The sequence below is a fragment of the Syngnathus floridae genome, chromosome 22 (genome assembly GCF_059516105.1).
Source record: "Syngnathus floridae isolate MCC-2025c chromosome 22, RoL_Sflo_1.0, whole genome shotgun sequence".
Taxonomy (NCBI): Eukaryota; Metazoa; Chordata; class Actinopteri; order Syngnathiformes; family Syngnathidae; genus Syngnathus; species Syngnathus floridae.
The window spans coordinates 4,809,246-4,829,252 of record NC_142434.1 but is presented as its reverse complement, the minus strand read 5'-3'; the positions used below and the strand labels follow the sequence as shown (position 1 = coordinate 4,829,252).

Below are 20,007 nucleotides of genomic sequence, written 5' to 3'. Positions count from 1 at the left end.
ATGCCTAAATTATAATATTAGCTTAGCATTCATTTTTTTAATGCAATACAAAATTTGCTTTTGTAAAATCTGTTTGGTGCCTAATGATTACCGTTGCCGTTTTTTCTTCTTATAATTCAAATTCAAGTTATGACTGGCACTGCACGTCTCGGTTACGTCACATGTAACGTAATCCCAACGATTCTAAGAATTACTAGTGTCCCTGAACGCAGCAACATCCAGCGCATCGCCCCAGTGACGTCCCCGCACGCTTTCGGATGCCGTTACGTTCTAAACATCACCAGCACGCCTCTTTTCCCGTTCTCCTTCTCCCGTGTGCTTTCAGGGCGTTGTCAAAGCTGGGGGTCTGCGGCGGTGACATGCAGCGGAACGCGGTGGTCGTGGTGGCGGATAAAACGAGCCTGAAGAGGCCGTTCATATTCGCCTGCGCTGTCAACATGGTAGGTGCATCGCCGCCCGGTTGAATTGAGGCAACTTGTGCTAAAAAAAAAAGAAGAAAAAAAAAGAGGCCTTGTGCATAGTCCTGCTATAATTTTGAGGGGATTTTTGACATTTGCGGTTTCGACTTGAATAAATGGCAGATGACGTCACGTGGAAGCCATCCATCAGAATGCACGTTTTTTAAGGTGAATGTTGTGGAGGCCAAAACGACATCCAATCGTGTTTGATATTTCAAAGTGAGAATTGATATAATACATATTTATACATAATTTCAGAAAGTTTTATTGTTTTGGCCCATGCAGGGTTGGCCAAAATTAGGCATTTGAAATTGTAGATTAAAACAATACAGCTTTGAAACCATTTATTTGAAACCTGAACATGTTATATATTAAAACGTTGAAATATATTGTGAACTAATAAATAAAAATTTACCTAAATAACACAAGTTAAAAAAAAATATTTTCCAAATCTTAAATGCAGATGCATGGAGAAAAAGTTTAATGCTGCTGAAGTTACCAGAGGCAGTGATCTACCACTTACCAATAGAGGGAGCCCTCACTTTGAGAATCACTGAAAAATGAAAACAGTTTTGTGATATAATAAAAAAAAAAAAACACTTATGTTCGGTTCATTAAAGTCTCTAAATTGATTTGAATAACTGATGAATAGAATGTTGTTGACTGGATGAATTATTGAAGCCTTTAAAAAAAAATAACCCTGAACCAAGCAGACCATGTCGTTTACCTCCTCCAAGGCTCTGTGCTTCTTCATGCTGATCATGACGGCGGTGGGCCACCGGGACCTCCTGCAAGCGGGTCAGGTGGGACTCCTAAAGTGTTACCGTTGTGGCGAGCATCTCTTTTCCGCTGGGATGTCCTTGAGCGAGACAATAAATTATCATCACACCCTGTACATGTGACCCTGACCTTTCACCCCACCCTCCCCATTTTTACAGCGTTGATTAACCACCACTCAACTCACGTTTTTATATCATTTTCAATTTGTTGATGTCGCTAGTATTCGTGATACCCGAGTACGTATATAAATCTCGACATTTTTTGTCTTCTAAGCTGGTGTCCAACGTGTCCGTGGTGATTTTATACATCCTGGAGATTGCCTGCCTGCTGCTGTCCGTGCTCGGCGTATTCGGAGCCTGCACAGGGAGGAGGTGGTGTTTGATTCTGGTAATTCAAATATTCTGTATAACATCATCAAACGGGTGTGTAGACTTTTTATTCCAATTGTGTGACATTTCCAGTTTGCAGCCGGGATGGCAGCAGCCAGTCAAACGATCATCGTCAAAACAGCGTTAAGCTACCAGGACATTTACGAGGTAGACTATGCACGCACTGTTTTGTTTTCAATCGACCTTAAGAGGCTCTTTTTAGAAAGGGGTAGCGAGAGAGGAGTCCAAGTTGCTGTCCATGATGCCTCTGAGTACCACCAGCAAAGTCAACAGGACCTTACTTCATAGTATTCAAGCACATGTAAGCCCATTTATTAATAATGCAGTAGATTTCCATTTCTATTAATAGATTGATCGTATTGTGTGTGTATGTGTGTGCTCACTAGTTTAAATGCTGTGGGGTCATTGAAGGCTACAAAGACTGGGGCACAGCCATCCCTGCTTCCTGTCATTGTCAGTCGCCAGGAAAATGCGTGAGTATCACTTTAAGATACAGTACACTACATATTGAATAGTTTGCAGGGCTGTAAATAAAATAAAATTGAAATTATGTCATCAAAGGATGAGGTGATTATTTTATAGATTTAAAAAAAAAAATTTTTCCAAGAATAAATGATCAAGGTATTTTTAAAGATTGAATCAAATACAGCCGACAACAATAAAATAATCTGATCATCTAATCTAACTCAAGAAAATGACATACTTTTTAATGTCTTCAACACAGTAAATATTTTACAACTTCTTTAAAATATATATATATTTAGCAAATGTTAAGGTGGCCTTATGAAGAATACACAGTAAGTCAGTTAGTTGATAGTCATCTGAATATTTTACAATTCTATCATAATTTAGAATTGAAAACACCAAGTATGTAATCAATTGAAGAAAAAAAACTTTCAGTTCCTGTTTTTCTTTGGTTGCGTAACAGCGTCCTCTGTCGGTTTTTGAGAGGATTGTTATAATTTTTTGTTTTTTTGCTTAACAGATACGACTGCGAGGCAGCGCAACTCTAGGGGCTCCAAAGAACCAATATGTCTATCAAGAGGTAAAAAAAACAAAAGTATACATATATTTATGTATTGTGTTGTGTGTCCATGAGTGACGTCACAAATCAAACAGCCTGGTGTGGCATTTTTCAGTTAACTGTTGACCGTGATTTTTCCCTAATGTAGTGGCCTGTTATTAGGTACACCTGAAAGTGGTAGTGTACCTAATGAGGTGTCAGAGTGACGTCACAGATAGACCAGCCAATCAGGAAGTGCAGGAGAACCCTAACTCTAATATAAAATCCTGCCTTGAAACCCTAACCCTAGATTTAAACCGTACTTTAATGCCAAAATGATTCTATTGGGTAGCACCATGCAACTATGTTGCAATTTTTTCCAGGATAAAAATTTTGAGATCCCTTTAATATTTGAACTCACATCACTGGGTCCAGTGCACTTACCACTCCACTATTCAAGGCAGTATGCTGTAGCAGTGATGTGTGGTGATGTCCATGACGGGAGGCTAGTATAGTAGTAGTCTAGTATGAAACCCTACTTTAAAACCCTAACCCTAGCTTGAAACCCTACTTTGAAACCCTAACACTAGTATGAAACCCTACTTTGAAACCCTAACCCTAGCTTTAAAGCCTAGTTTGAAACCCTAGCACGAGTATGAAACCCTACTTTGAAACCCTAACCCGAGCTTTAAACCCTACTTTGAAACCTTAACTCTTGTATGAAACCCTACTTTGAAACCCTAACCCTAGTTTGAAACCCTAGTTTGAAACCCTAGTTTGAAACCCTAACCCTAGCTTTAAACCCAAGTTTGAAAGCCTAACCCCAGCTTTAGACCCTACTTTGAAACCCTAACTCTGGTATGAAATCCTACTTTGAAACCCTAACCCTAGCTTTAAACCCTTGTTTGGAACCCTATCTCTAGTATGAAACCCAACTTTGAAGCCCTAACCCTATCTTTAAACCGTACTTTGAAACCCTAACTCTTGTATGAAACCATACTTTGAAACCCTAACCCGAGCTTTAAACCCTGCTTTGAAGCCCTAACTCTAGTATGAAACCGTAATTTGAAGCCCTGACCCTAGTTTTAAACCCTACTTTGAAACCTTAACTCTTGTATGAAACCCTACTTTGAAACCCTAACCCTAGTTTGAAACCCTAGTTTGAAACCCTAACCCTAGCTTTAAACCCAAGTTTGAAAGCCTAACCCCAGCTTTAAACCCTACTTTGAAACCCTAACTCTGGTATGAAACCCTACTTTGAAACCCTAACCCTAGCTTTGAACCCTTGTTTAGAACCCTAACTCTAGTATGAAACCCTACTTTGAAGCCCTAACCCTATCTTTAAACCGTACTTTGAAACACTAACTCTTGCATGAAACCATACTTTGAAACCCTAACCCTATCTTTAAACACTACTTTGAAACCCAAACTCCAGTATGAAACCCTAATTTGAAGCCCCGACCCTAGTTTTAAACCCTACTTTGAAACCTTAACTCTTGTATGAAACCCTACTTTGAAACCCTAACCCTAGTTTGAAACCCTAGTTTGAAACCCTAACCCTAGCTTTAAACCCAAGTTTGAAAGCCTAACCCGAGCTTTAAACCCTACTTTGAAACCCTAACTCTGGTATGAAACCCTTCTTTGAAACCCTAACCCTAGCTTTAAACCCTTGTTTGGAACCCTAACTCTAGTATGAAACCCTACTTTGAAGCCCTAACCCTAATTTTAAACCGTACTTTGAAACACTAACTCTTGCATGAAACCATACTTTGAAACCCTAACCCGATCTTTAAACACTACTTTGAAACCCAAACTCCAGTATGAAACCCAAATTTAAAGCCCTGACCCTAGTTTTAAACCCTACTTTGAAATCTTAACTCTTGTATGAAACCCTACTTTGAAACCCTAACCCTAGTTTGAAACCCTAATTTGAAGCCCTGACCCTAGTTTTAAACCCTACTTTGAAATCTTAACTCTTCTATGAAACCCTACTTTGAAACCCTAACCCTAGTTTGAAACCCAAGTTTGAAACCCTAACCCTAGCTTTAAACCCAAGTTTGAAAGCCTAACCCCAGCTTTAAACCCTACTTTGAAACCCTAACTCTGGTATGAAACCCTACTTTGAAACCCTAACCCTAACTTTAAACCCTAGTTTGGAAGCCTAACTCTAGTATGAAACACTACTTTGAAGCCCTGACCCTATCTTTAAACCGTACTTTGAAACCCTAACTCTTGTATGAAACCATACTTTGAAACCCTAACCCTATCTTTAAACCCTTCTTTGAAACCCTAACTGTAGTGTGAAACCCTAATTTGAAGCCCTGACCCTAGTTTTGAACCCTACTTTGAAATCTTAACTCTTCTATGAAACCCTACTTTGAAACCCTAACCCTAGTTTGAAACCCAAGTTTGAAACCCTAACCCTCGCTTTAAACCCAAGTTTGAAAGCCTAACCCCAGCTTTAAACCCTACTTTGAAACCCTAACTCTGGTATGAAACCCTACTTTGAAACCCTAACCCTAGCTTTAAACCCTAGTTTGGAACCCTAACTCTAGTATGAAACCCTACTTTGAAGCCCTAACCCTATCTTTAAACCGTACTTTGAAACCCTAACTCTTGTATGAAACCATACTTTGAAACCCTAACCCGAGCTTTAAACCCTACTTTGAAACCCTAACTCTAGTATGAAACCCTAATTTGAAGCCCTGACCCTAGTTTTAAACCCTACTTAGAAACCTTAACTCTTGTATGAAACCCTTCTTTGAAACCCTAACCCTAGTTTGAAACCCTAGTTTGAAACCCTAACCCTAGCTTTAAACCCAAGTTTGAAAGCCTAACCCCAGCTTTAAACCCTACTTTGAGACCCTAACTCTGGTATGAAACCCTACTTTGAAACCCTAACCCTAGCTTTAAACCCTTGTTTGGAACCCAAACTCTAGTATGAAACCCTACTTTGAAGCCCTAACCCTATCTTTAAACCGTACTTTGAAACACTAACTCTTGCATAAAACCATACTTTGAAACCCTAACCCTATCTTTAAACACTACTTTGAAACCCAAACTCCAGTATGAAACCCTAATTTGAAGCCCTGACCCTAGTTTTAAACCCTACTTTGAAACTTTAACTCTTGTATGAAACCCTACTTTGAAACCCTAACCCTAGTTTGAAACCCAAGTTTGAAACCCTAACCCTAATTTGAAACCCAAGTTTGAAACCCTAACCCTAGCTTTAAACCCAAGTTTGAAAGCCTAACCCTAGCTTTAAACCCTATTATGAAACCCTAACTCTGGTATGAAACCCTTCTTTGAAACCCTAACCCGAGCTTTAAACCCTTGTTTGGAACCCTAACTCTAGTATGAAACCCTACTTTGAAGCCCTAACCCTATCTTTAAACCGTATTTTGAAACCCTAACTCTTGTATGAAACCATACTTTGAAACCCTAACCCGATTTTTAAACCCTACTCTGAAACCCTAACTCTAGTATGAAACCCTAATTTGAAGCCCTGACCCTAGTTTTAAACCCTACTTTGAAACCTTAACTCTTGTATGAAACCGTACTTTGAAACCCTAACCCTAGTTTGAAACCCTAGCTTGAAACCCTAACCCTAGCTTTAAACCCAAGTTTGAAAGCCTAACCCCAGCTTTAAACCCTACTTTGAATCCCTAACTCTGGTATGAAACCCTTCTTTGAAACCCTAACCCGAGCTTTAAACCCTTGTTTGGAACCCTAACTCTAGTATGAAACCCTACTTTGAAGCCCTAACCCTATCTTTAAACCGTACTTTGAAACACTAACTTTTGCATGAAACCATACTTTGAAACCCTAACCCTATCTTTAAACACTACTTTGAAACCCAAACTCCAGTATGAAACCCTAATTTGAAGCCCTGACCCTAGATTTAAACCCTACTTTGAAACCTTAACTCTTGTATGAAACCCTACTTTGAAACCCTAACCCTAGTTTGAAACCCAAGTTTGAAACCCTAACCCTAGCTTTAAACCCTACTTTGAAAGCCTAACCCCAGCTTTAAACCCTACTTTGAAACACTAACTCTGGTATGAAACCCTACTTTGAAACCCTAACCCTAGCTTTAAACCCTTGTTTGGAACCGTAACTCTAGTATGAAACCCTACTTTGAAGCCCTAACCCTATCTTTGAACCGTACTTTGAAACACTAACTCTTGCATGAAACCATACTTTGAAACCCTAACCCTATCTGTAAACACTACTTTGAAACCCAAACTCCAGTATGAAACCCTAATTTGAAGCCCTGACTCTAGTTTTAAACCCTACTTTGAAACCTTAACTCTTGTATGAAACCCTACTTTGAAACCCTAACCCTAGTTTGAAACCCTAGTTTGAAACCCTAACCCTAGCTTTAAACCCAAGTTTGAAAGCCTAACCCCAGCTTTAAACCCTACTTTGAATCCCTAACTCTGGTATGAAACCCTTCTTTGAAACCCTAACCCTAGCTTTAAAGCCTTGTTTGGAACCCTAACTCTAGTATGAAACCCTACTTTGAAGCCCTAACCCTATCTTTAAACCGTACTTTGAAACACTAACTCTTGCATAAAACCATACTTTGAAACCCTAACCCTATCTTTAAACCCTACTTTGAAACCTTAACTCTTGTATGAAACCCTACTTTGAAACCCTAACCCTAGCTTTAAACCCAAGTTTGAAAGCCTAACCCCACCTTTAAACCCTACTTTGAAACCCTAACCCTAGTTTGAAACCCTAGTTTGAAACCCTAACCCTAGCTTTAAACCAAGTTTGAAAGCCTAACCCCAGCTTTAAACCCTATTTTGAAACCCTAACTCTGGTATGAAACCCTACTTAAAAACCCTAACCCTAGCTTTAAACCCTAGTTTGGAACCCTAACTCTAGTATGAAACCCTACTTTGAAACCCTAACCCTATCTTTAAACCTTACTTTTAAACCCTGACTCTAGTATGAAACCCTAATTTGAAGCCCTGACCCTTGTTTCAAACCCTAGTTTGAAACCCTAACCCTAGCTTTAAACCCAAGTTTGAAAGCCTAACCCCAGCTTTAAACCCTACTTTGAAACCCTGACTCTGGTATGAAACCCTACTTTGAAACCCTAACCCTAGTTTGAAACCATACTTTGAAACCCTAACCATTGCTTTAAACCCATGTTTGAAGCCCCAACTATGGCTTTAAACCCTAACCCTACTTTGAAACCGTGAAAGAATGAAAGAATTGAAAATGAAAGAATGCCTTTCCCCAGATATTAATTATTCAGTCACAGATCGCCATGTGTGTGATATCTGTGATATATATATGTAGGGCACTGGTCCTCGGGGCTGCATTCCAACATGTTTTCCCTCGTTAAGTGCACCTGTGTGTAAAGTTTGGCTCCTGCAGCACATGAAAATGCCCTCAACTTTTCACGCAGGTGTGTTTAACGAGGGTAACTTGGAAACCATATTGGAACGTGGCCCCCGGGGACTGGAGTTTGACACCCCTGGCAAATTTACTCAAATATGTTCATGAAAACACTTTCCTTCAAGTCTTATCATCAATCAGGACAGCATGTATTTATTTATATATGGTTTCCAGCTGCACTTATATTATACTGTATGTTCATCTTGAACAAGAACAAAACACAGTCACCATAAAAAAAAACATTCCCTCGTTAAGTGCACCTGTGTGAAAACTTTTAGCTCCTGCAGAACATGAAATGAGCTAAAAGTTTTCACGCAGGTGCGCTTAACGAGGGTCACTTAGAAAACATATTGGAACGCGGCCCACCGAGGACTGGAGTCCGACACCCCCGGCAAGTTTGTTAAAATATGTTCATGAAAACACTTTCCTCTAAGTCTTATCATCAATCAGGACAGCATGTATTTATTTGTGGTTTCCAGCTGCACTTATTTTATACTGTATGTTCATCTTGTACAAGAACAAAACACAGTCGCCATAAAAAAAAAAAAAACATTCCCTCGTTAAGTGCACCTGCGTGAAAAGTTGGGCTCGTGGAGCGCATGAAAATGCCCTCAACTTTTCACGCAGGTGTGTTTAACGAGGGTCACTTGGAAAACATATTGGAACGCGGCCCCCCGAGGACTGGAGTTCGACAACACTGGTTTCAGTGAAAAGTGCCCCACCCGCCCTCACCCCCACCTCCTGATTGGCTGGTTGATCTGTGACGTCACTCGGACTCTTCATTAGGTACACCACCAATTTCAAGTGTACCTAATAACAGGCCACTTCATTAGGGAAAAATCATGGTCAAAGCTTAACTGAAAGTCAAAAGTGCCCCACCCGCCCTCACCCCCACCTCCTGATTGGCTGCTTGATCTATGATGTCACTCGGACACTTCATTAGGTACACTACATAAGGTAAAAAAAAAAAAGAATAAATAAATAAGGAATGTCCATGCGTTTTTAGAGATATGTTTTAATGTATATTCATGACTGTGTCAAATCTACAGGCTTGCCTTCCAATCTATGTCTCGGCATTGAAGCGAGCATTTTCATTGGCCATGGGGATTAAATTTGGAAGTGGGGTTTTCTGGGTAGGTCTCTTTTTTTTTTTTACCTCAATCACTTTGCTCCCTTATCCAAGCAATAACATGCACATTTTTATTTCAAAAGGCGGTTCTGCTGGTGATGAGTCTAAAGCTGATGGTGCAGATGAAGCGCAAACAGGAGTTCATGGCCCTGCTCCATTCCAATCGATACGTCCCCGGTGCCTTCTAGTCATCGCGCGGCGAACCACTTGAATTTGCACATGTACAACACAATATGCTGTATACCATTAATAATCAGGCCATCATTTGAATATTACTTCAAATGCATGTAAACAAGACATGTAACCCACATGCATTTTGCCTATAAACATTTAGCCAATACAATTATGATCTGTATGATTATCTTAGTGGGTGTTAACCAGCATACTATCCCAGCATGCACTGGGGGGAATAACATTTCCACACAAACCTGGAAAGGCAGATATTAATATATCATAGAAATGTATGTAACCGACTTCTTTATGTATGGAGCACAGTGTTTGTTATTTAATCAGACAGGTTTGAATGGCATTAAAACAGAAATGACAGAGAATGTACATACATTGTATACACTGGAAACCTCAGTTTGTATCAAAGCACATTTATGGGGTCGTAAAGCTTTTTTTTATTATTATTTATTTCATCCATTTTATTTGAAGGGCAAAATGTGTGTACTTCATGCATTTTTTTTTCAAAACTGTGTCCAATGAATATGTAATGGCATCAGTTATGTAATATATTTGATTGTAAATAGAGGAAATAAAATGTAAGAATTGTTGCTTTAGGTTGTTAGTTCTTAGTTAATAAAGCTATAAACAGATAAAACCTTCATACAAAAGAACTCCTTTTACCAACAGGGGCAAAAAAAATTGCAATCAGTTTATTGCACAATTCAATTTTAAAACAAACAATTGTAGAAACATCACAGCAAAAACATCCTCACGGAATTCCTTCGAGAAATCCCATAATTGCATTCAATTGCACACGAGACAACATTCACTAATCAAAGTTTGGTTAGGTTAAGCACTGATTTCACACACGTGACTTTTGAGGTGCGTCCAGACCATCAGGTGAGCTCCGCCGGCTCGGCGAGGACGGCGTAGTTACCCGTTTTGGCCTCTCGACTATACGCCACCACCAGCGTGTCCTTTTTTTCTCTTAGCTGACACAAGATGGCGATACTCAGCACGCACGACAACGTCTGGGGAGATACAAGACCATTTAAAGTCCTTGCTCGGAATTGTCAAACATCCAGAAGGTCCATACCCAAAGTGAAGTCAGGCCCATTGAAAGGCCCACCACGACGCTCATGGCCAAGTTTATATGTGAAATCAGAATTGGTAGACATGGCTGCAACACACACACACATTATAATATTATATAAACATTAGTGAGCGTTCAATAAAAGTTTCCTGTACCTCTTTATAAATCATGACCAGCCTGTCCTCTGCGAGCTGGAACAGGCTGCTGTTCTTGGGGACCGCAACCTGTCACACAAAAAAACTTGGATTTACATAACTAAAAAAGCTATGCTACCTCCGACTCCTTTTCGAGCATTCTTTATTGAGTTATTTATTTATGTATATATATATTTTTTTTTTTTCTCAGTTTGTTGGTTTATTGTATGGACTTATATATGGAATTTTAAAGTGTTTTTTTTAATCTCTTTTTTGTTTTGGATGTGTTCGAAATAAATCGAAAAAAAAACCTAAAAAGAAAGAAACGACTTTTACAGTTGGAACGTATTCTGCTGTGCAGTCCTTGGCCACAAGAGGGCAGTATTATTCAGTAAATACATTGAACTCAGTGCTATCGATGCCGCTTTTCTTAGTTTTGTATATGTTAGCATTAAGATAGCTAGCTAAATTGCGATTTAATAGAAAGTGTAACTGTTTGTTTGATCTTTAATTTAACAATAAACCCCAACTGGGAATGTCAATAAACATCTTGAAGCATTTTTTTGGAATAATTGTTGCTTTTTAGAAGCAAACTGAGGGTACAAGTGAGTAAACTGCGGTAACAGATTAGCAAAGCGGGGTTAAATATTAGTAAATGGAGAGCAGAAATTAAATGGGGTTTTGCAACACGGTGTTATTTTTTGTATACTCACGCAATCGGCCCAGATGTTATTGCACAGGCAGGATTCGGAGATGTTATAGCCCCACTCCGTGTAGCCCTGCTCCACTCCACAGCATTCCATCTAGAAAGTAAACATAAGAACAAGAAGTCCTCCATTTTGTATTTACGCCAGCTGTTGTCACCCACTTCTATTTGGGTCTTCTGCAGGATTTTCATATCGATCTCAGTGGCGTTGCTAATCGGTTGCATGCCTAGGTATAATTTAGACACGATCTTGATGACCTGCAAATGAGAGCACACGCATGGATTAGTTGTGGTGTCATTCATCAGAGTTGACAAGAACGTGAAGAAAACATGTCTGGGAATTACCATGGGGTGCACGATCAGCACATGGATGGTTATGTAAAGCAGAAACAGGCTGCCCAGGATCTTTAAAACTGTGAACTGAGATGCACAACACAAAAGTCGGAAGGGAAACACAGGAGATATAAAAAGTCTACACACCCCTGTTCAAATGCCAGCTTTTTTTTATGTATTTTTTTTCCTTTTCATAATTCCTTCCACCTTGTCCGAGTTCCGAAAAGAAAATACAACTGAACTCTACAATGGATTAAATTTAGTGGTACCACTAGAGCAGTGGTGTCAAACTCATTTTTTTCGCGGGCCGCATTGTAGTCATAGCTTCTTCCGGAGGCCCATTATGACTGTCAACCCAAATAAATGTAAGAGAACCTCATATTATATACAGTAAAAGCTACAAAACAAACTGACAAATAACTCGTTTTCAAATCAGACGAATAAAAACTGGCCAAATATTCAAAAGTGAAGACAATTTGCAATTCTAGTAACGACATACGAATTTGATGCACAATTTATCTTCGCGGGCCACATCAAATGATGCCGTATCTGGCCCCTGGGCCTTGAGTTTGACACCTGTCCACTAGAGGGAGCCGCTGACACCACTCGTGGTTTTCATACCCCACTTTTAGAATCATTCTGCTTTTTAAATACGAGTTTTTTTGCCAACTCTGTTCTCATGTGTGTAAGTGTGCGTTTGTGTGTGTGTGTGTTCACCCACCACAATGAGCCCCCATCTCTTCTCTTTGCATGCACCATATATGCCGATGATGGGCAGTATCAGAGTAGTGATGGACAAAACGTACATGGTGTTGATGCCCACGAGCATATCCTCAAACTGTGGATTTGTTAAAGTCGTCATTATTATGATCACAAGTATCCGCCATACTGTATCCTTTATATTTATATTGTCTGTCTACATGTTTTGCTGCACCATTCTGTTCCACCTCACAAATGACGCACATAACAAATGATGAAGGGCTGAACATTGACCCTTGCGGGACACCAAACAATTTAAATAAGAGAAATCACCAAAGCTAGCAAACCGCTGTCCCTTCCATAGATAGCTTTTGATCCACGTGACCTCCAATGAAGCTTTTAAAGTAATAAATTTAAGTACTTTGTCTGCTTTTCGTCTTTATGTGACGCACGACATTCCCGGAGAGATAAACCAGATTTGGCAGTTAGGGGGCGTTACCTGCTCATCCTGATGGTAGTGCCCGTGGCTGAAAAGGGTCCCGGCCAACATGAGCGCGCCGACAGTCTGCGATGAAAAAAATAATTAAAAAAATGATCAGTGACAGCACACGACGTGACACGTTACAAGTTTCGATATGACTTTGTTACAGATAGATTGTCTTTTTCTGAAAATCTGTCAGGCGAGCCTCAATATCATGCTACATAATGAAACTGGAAATGAAGTGGAAACATATGCATTGGAGAAAAACAAACACTCACCGCCATCAGAATTGTGACAATAATGAAACTCCTTTTCAACCAGATGTTCACTTTCCCCATTTTGTCTCCTGCAATCCTCCTGTAGTGTTAAAACAAACAAAAAAGAAGAGTAACGACGTCTTCTCAACAGTGACGCTTACAAATGTGCAAAACAAAAAGGCAAAAAAAAAAAAAAAAAAAAATCCTACACGCGCCCCCCCCCTCCTTCTGAACTGTTCTGCTAGTGAGGAGAGGAAACTGGGGGGGCGGGATTAGGACTGCATTGGGGACTGAACTTGGGGGTGGGGATGGAGGGGGCGAAACCAAGGATTTTCGGGAAGAAAGCTCAACAGATGTGCACATTGTTCATCCATCGCACTTTTTTTTTCTCAATGTAAGGAGGGGAAACTCCTTCCCCAGCGCCTTCATCCAGATGTGTCCCGTGCTATGGAATGCTTAGAAGCAATTCTTCAATTATTTTGGCAGGGTGCCTTTAAGACTAAAAGGAGGAATAAAAACATGCTGATGAACGGACAAAAAAGCCATGGTGCAACTTGGTTCCCTCTCAGCCATAATAAAGCACACATTGTCTTCTTGTGTGACAAGAATCCCCCCCCCACCCCCGCAGACGACACACACACTAGCCATTTGATTAGCACTGCAAAAAACAATCTAAAACTGAGCATTTTATTCCTGCTTACACTTTCATCCCTCAAAAAGGAAGCAGGCTGTCAAGATAAGCTTCCGATAATCACCGAGAATAATATTTAGGAAATTCCATGAATCCATTCCAGACACCCCTCCTCCCCAAAACACATAATAGCTGGACACTGGTGGAGCTAAGGAGGAGGACACACACCAGTTTCTGACCAAAAAGCAGAGAAAAAGAGTAAATGAGCGTTTTAACAGATCATTGACCCCGCTTGCTAATATTTTGTTGCTTTTGTGACTCTTCAAACAAGACTGAAATCCATTTGTGTGAGTGTCAAAGTGTGAGCTGTGACCTACAGCAGCTCCTTGTGCTAATTTGTTGCAGTTCATTTTCACACAACTCTTGTCCACTCCTGAATTACGTGAAAATAAATGAACGAATCCTGAGGGCTATTCCTCAAACATTGTGAGTTGTTTCAAAGTCAAAGTCAAAGTCAAAGTCAGCTTTATTGTCAATTTCTCCACATGCCAAAGACACACAAAGAAAAGTTTCTGAGAAAGAAAAAAAAAAGGCCCAGCATGTTTCCAAGCTTCAACTGGGCCGACCTCTGGGGGTCACGCTGAGAGCAGAAAACCATCTGTGCAACACGTCACCTTGCGTTTACTCCTTCACACGTCACGTTTACATAAACAACCGGGGCCAGATATCCACATGCTTGGCGAGCTTGCCCCCCCTTCCTTCTCCTCTCCCCAAACCATCACAAAGACGGCTCTTGCTATTTTCTGTCACGTATTAAAGCTCCAAACGTTTACATTATCCTCCAGGTCAGCGTGGATAGAAAGAGGAAGTGGATGGGGTAAACATGACAGGTTATGATTGTCGCGGGTGCCTGCCGAGGCTCTTAAAGTGTCAAAACATTTGCCACAGCATTCGTGGCGCAGATGAAAAACCAGCCCGATGACAGTTAAACTGTCAGAAGGCCAAGTTGCACAACATGGAAGCTGTGTGCCACCAACCACGAGAGAGAGACAACAAAGAAAAGAAAAAAGAAAAAGAGAGAAAGAAAGATATGAAGGAAAGAATAAACTTTCCTATCGATTCCATACAGACATGTTTAAGAAAAATAGTTTGACAGTTGTGACGTTTCGCTGCAGTAAGTGCTATGCGGGCTCCCTCTGGCGGTATGACAAAGAATCACAGACGTTATGTTACAAAACTAATGTCTGTACTACTTAACATCAACTGAACGATTTTGTGCGCTATACATTTTAATTGAATCATTATTTAATTCATTTTTCTAATTCTATTAATATATTACTATAAAATAAAAAAAAGGAACTCACCATCATCAAGCTTGTCATCATGATGAAACTCTTTTTCAACCAGATGTTCATCTTCGTCATTTTGTTCCCGCTGTTAAAATGAAAATAAATCAGAAATTAGGATAATATTTCCAAGGATTAGTCCGTTGTTAGTTTGTTTTCCAGAATGTTTGGTGGTTTGTTTGATCGCTGCTGATGAAAATAAATCATCTTTTATTGCAGTGTGCTGTTATTACCGCCAGGTGTCAGTAGAATCACTCCGGAAATAATAGCTTACGTCTCCTGTCCTGATTACATTAAGTTACTCATTTAGATTAGTTAAAGTTAAATTCAGCAGTTGACAATCCCGCTTAACACAAAATTGATAACCATTTTAGTCGATATTTAGTTTTCAAGTGCATTTTTAAAACTGATGTTTAAGAATTTTGGGGGGGGAAATTTACAATAACATAAAAACAAAATGTTTTTTTACTTTAAAAAAGTCTTTTTTAAGAGTATTTATGGGTTTCTAACTGTAGATTCAGTCTAAGCTGGGTTTGTGTTTTTGAATTTGAGATGTGGCGGGCAATTCTAATTTCACTTTGTCATTTTTACTCACCAGTTTACAATTACAATTTAATTGATCAAATGAGTTGCGCTTTATATAAAGTTAGAGTCAATTTTGATCTGTATGACGTATACAAAAATAATAAAGCGACCTGATTGAAGTCACACGTTTGAATCAAAAACGCTTCAAATTTCCTTCAATTCTATCTCACAAAACCTTTTTCATATCGGTCGCTGCTTTGTCGTGAGTGTTCCTTGTTGCCATGGCGCCGCAAGGATGAATGGTGTTTGAAGGGCAAATGGAGGGAAAGGCCCAACAAACCATTTGAATGAAAGCAAACGACTGGAAAGAATGAGTCCTCATTACACAGTAATACAAAAAAGATAGCGGAGGGGGGAAAAAAAAAATATTATTTTGTGGAGTGGGCGACTGGGACACTTTCATGAAACTGATACAGTGCGTGGAAATCGGAAAACAACAGGATCATGTGTCGCACTATTTAAATAAAGATTTGGATATCAAAAACTTTTGATTCTGATGTGCCAAGCAGAATGGAATTTGTGAAAATGACAAATGAGGTCATCAATCTTGCGAATGCTTTTCCGACGACGACTAATGAGAATTGATGTCGCTGACTGATGGGGTCAGGTTAAAAATTTGCCGCCGATTTGACGATGCTCGTTTGTTTGATGTCATCTCATCTCTGACTGCGAATTGTCAGACTTGATAAAAGCTTGCCTTGGCAAAGGGAGGGACTTAAATGACTTGCTTTCATTGGCCCGCTAATATTGAAAAGAATACGTTTTCTGCAGCTCAAATCTTTTCAGTCGAACCCACCAAGGCCGGCCTTTCGTGGTTGAACAAAATATCGAGCACCTTCAACTAAAGGTTGACGACTTGAATGCGCCACAGTCGCCATGGCAGCCAGATAAAGAATAGAGCGCCTTTTTAACATCAAGCGTTAACGTTCGCGTTATAATTCCTCACAGTAAATTTGAATCAGAAATGGCTGACTGTGCCCCTGAATGGATTCAAAGTTAAATATAACTGAACTGTACTTCAAAGAAAATCATTAGTTGATAAGAATTGTTCATAATTATCTGGCAAAGTTTTCTGTTTTTGTAATGTTTTTGCTCTGCACTTCACCTCTGCGCCTGTTGCCAAGCAACTCCTGACACTTTTATCGGATGCCTGATTCTGTGTTTGTTTGCCTTGTACTTTAAAAAAAAAACATGTTTACATCATCCGGACTTAATCACACCAGGCAGCCTGGTTTGCAAAGATATAAAATGTGACGTAATTCTTCCCGGAGTTATGAATAGACTGCTTTTTTAATATTGTTAAAAGCTGAGTTCATTAAGACTAGCATGCTAGCTAATAGCATTAACGAGCCTCTTTGCTTATACTGACTAATTTAACGACTGATTCGTTATTTACGTAGCATGACTTCCCAATTGTGCACATGCTAGGTGCGTAGTGTTGATGTTTGATGATCCTTTTGGTTTTAACCGTTTTGGAATTAGCTAAACTAATAAGTTGCCCCTCCCCCATTCCGATATAGGCGTGAGGATGAGCCGTACGCCCGAGTCTTTGGCTCTGAGTCACATTCCTTCCACTATCATCCCACTCAAACACAGACGGCGCCTTCAGCTGCGAATGTGATGCCAGTGATACATTCAGACGCTGGTAATCAAATGATGCTAATGAAACAAAGAGGCCCGCAGCGCCTCCAGGCACCAGTCCGTCTGAGCAGATAAACACCGGCAATCTCGCGGAGAGGCATTCTTAACATCCAAGGGGCTGCTGACATACTTTCGCCGCTCGGAAATAACAGTGAAGAAAAATTCGACTTTCCAGCTCGACCCGTGTTGCTATTAAAATAAACATTTGGCGCCTTCTGTAGATTTCTAAATGCTTTTCAAATTGGAGTATTAGAGGGAGCATATGAATCTTATGATGGCGTCACTCCATTTTAAGATTCTGTGATTAGTTTTCAAATTTTTAATAGTATTGCCTAAATGTTAAGACATTGGTTAATACACGTTTGCTAGCAGCACAGGTGATAAATATTTCACCAAGCAGAATGACGGAAATCCTGTTTAATTACATGAGGATTAATAGAGCGATGAGATTTATTAATCCTAACTGGGCGGTTGAAAGGAGTTTAATGAGAAAAATTACTTTGCGAGATCAGTCTTACTGAAGGGCATGCGAGTTTCTATTCACACATTAAAATGGGAAAAATCATTTTAATAATTTCTTGTAATTTGAGTGGATATCAAGAACACAATTTAGGTGTCAAGGTAGAATGTTGACAGGAAATTAATCGTGATTATCTTGAGGGTGAATCCAAAATTGACATTGGTTATGTATTCAATAGGGGGGGAAAATTCAATGTATGTTGTCCCTGTTCAAATAAACAGTCAATTCTTTTCATTTTATAGATTATTTCCTTCACGTCCCTGCAGCCTTTCTTGCTCTCGCTTTTGCTGTGCTAAGGCTTAGGGTTAGGCTTGCTCTTGCTGTGCTTAGGGTTAGGGTTAGGGTTTGTGTTTGGCTTGCTCTCGCTTTTGCTGTGCTAAGGCTTAGGGTTAGGCTTGCTCTTCTGTGCTTAGGGTTAGGGTTAGGGTTTGTGTTAGGCTTGCTCTCGCTTTTGCTGTGCTAAGGCTTAGGGTTAGGCTTGCTCTTGCTGTGCTTAGGGTTAGGGTTAGGGTTTGTGTTAGGCTTGCTCTCGCTTTTGCTGTGCTCAGGCTTAGGGTTAGGCTTGCTCTTGCTGTGCTTAGGGTTAGGGTTTATGTTAGGCTTGCTCTCGCTTTTGCTGTGCTAAGGCTTAGGGTTAGGCTTGCTCTTACTGTGCTTAGGGTTAGGGTTTGTGTTAGGCTTGCTCTCGCTTTTGCTGCGCTAAGGCTTAGGGTTAGGCTTGCTCTTGCTGTGCTTAGGGTTAGGGTTAGAGTTTGTGTTAGGCTTGCTCTCGCTTTTGCTGTGCTAAGGCTTAGGGTTAGGCTTGCTCTTGCTGTGCTTAGGGTTAGGGTTAGGGTTTATGTTAGGCTTGCTCTCGCTTTTGCTGTGCTAAGGCTTAGGGTTAGGCTTGCTCTTGCTGTGCTTAGGGTTAGGGTTAGGGTTTGTGTTAGGCTTGCTCTCGCTTTTGCTGTGCTAAGGCTTAGGGTTAGGCTTGCTCTTGCTGTGCTTAGGGTTAGGGTTTGTGTTAGGCTTGCTCTCGCTTTTGCTGTGCTAAGGCTTAGGGTTAGGCTTGCTCTTGCTGTGCTTAGGGTTAGGAGCTGTGCTCCTGTTCACTTCCGACATTCTTTTTAATCTGTTCATACAATGACAAAAGACAGCTAATATCGCTAACATCAAGTAGCTAGGCTGGCTAGCATAACATGCTAACGTCCTGTGAACAGTGGACAAGCAATTGATAAATTGCAGTCGTTCACTGAAAATTAGGTTGTGAATAAGTTGTTCCACTGGTACGGTGCACTTGTAGGGCATCTGGGTTTTGCGATTGGCAATATTTCCGCTTTGTAAAATGGTTGCACTTGAGAATTTCAACATGCTGATTGAAGTGGAGGTACTGAACAGACTGACAATCAGCAGAACTCTTGATAAAATCCAGCCCAGGGCCTTTTTTTTTTTAAATTCAATCGGTAATTTACGACCCAGCTTAATTTTTAACAGTTGTCACCGACTGCCCTGTGATTGACTGGAGCAATCTTGCCTGGTTGTTGAAAGCAGTAATTCACTTTTCCTTCAATTGGAGCCCTCTCTTGAATCAACAGTGAGCTAGAATTAATTAGTGGGTGCAACACCAAAACCAGCGATTTTCAAAATGTGCTGTGTGGGGAAAAAAATCACTGTCCATGTTTGCATGCATGTTTTGAGTTTAAAAAAAACAATTGATTTACCTTTGATTGGAGACATTGAAGATTATTTCCATAGTTGGTATGTTGGAGGTTGAGCCACAAAAAAATCAAGCATTGGTGAGCCAGGGTGATTGCAAATCCAAAATGGAGAAACTGCAAAAACAAGGAGCTCTGGACAAAGACAAACAGAAGACAAGCACACCTGGACAGAATAAGGAAGTAGCTGATTGGTGGAGACACAAGGAAGGGGCGGGGCAAATACAGATGGAATGAGACTGGAAAGCAATCCAGATTAGAATTTGAAATGCTGTTAAATAAATAAAATAAAACATCAACTGCTTTATGATTACTCCAAGTCATAATTCAAAATGAACTCAAAGGTCAAGCAAACATTTTATCATCACTGGATTTGAGAAGAGAATTTTATGTTGCGTAGCAACTGCCGAGCTGTTAAACTCAACACAGTCTGAATTAAATTGGGCATAAAAATGAACTTGGGGGATATTTTTTTTACAAAACAAGAAAACAGATATTGTCGTTTCGACAATTATCTCCTTCCATAAACAAGAAGGACTCATCTCAAGTGA

The 20,007-nt window shown here is 40.0% G+C and overlaps 2 protein-coding genes across 3 annotated transcripts; one reads left to right on the top strand and one right to left on the bottom strand.

Annotated features, from left to right (window-relative positions):
• Positions 1–192: 192 nt before the first annotated feature.
• On the top strand, positions 193–9,950 carry LOC148379370 (tetraspanin-8-like). 2 transcript variants are annotated; one of them, XM_088366940.1, is made up of 9 exons: positions 194–440; positions 1,196–1,261; positions 1,512–1,625; positions 1,700–1,774; positions 1,830–1,928; positions 2,014–2,100; positions 2,613–2,672; positions 9,089–9,172; positions 9,252–9,950. In XM_088366940.1, exons 1-9 carry the CDS (start codon positions 258–260, stop codon positions 9,354–9,356), a joined length of 873 nt encoding a protein of 290 aa, XP_088223066.1. In that variant the 5' UTR covers positions 194–257; the 3' UTR covers positions 9,357–9,950. The 2 variants fall into 2 exon arrangements, with proteins under 2 accessions (XP_088223067.1, XP_088223066.1); XM_088366941.1 differs by lacking the exon at positions 1,196–1,261 and having other exon boundaries at positions 193–440.
• A 78-nt stretch (positions 9,951–10,028) lies between these two features.
• On the bottom strand, positions 10,029–19,614 carry LOC148379369 (tetraspanin-8-like). The gene is made up of 11 exons (XM_088366942.1): positions 19,463–19,614; positions 15,035–15,104; positions 13,061–13,139; positions 12,801–12,866; positions 12,324–12,440; positions 11,615–11,689; positions 11,432–11,527; positions 11,277–11,366; positions 10,585–10,653; positions 10,433–10,516; positions 10,029–10,367 (listed from the first exon to the last, which is right to left on the bottom strand). The coding sequence occupies exons 3-11, from the start codon at positions 13,118–13,120 to the stop codon at positions 10,233–10,235; spliced, it is 792 nt and encodes a 263-aa protein (XP_088223068.1). The 5' UTR covers positions 13,121–13,139; positions 15,035–15,104; positions 19,463–19,614; the 3' UTR covers positions 10,029–10,232.
• Between the last annotated feature and the right edge of the window lie 393 nt (positions 19,615–20,007).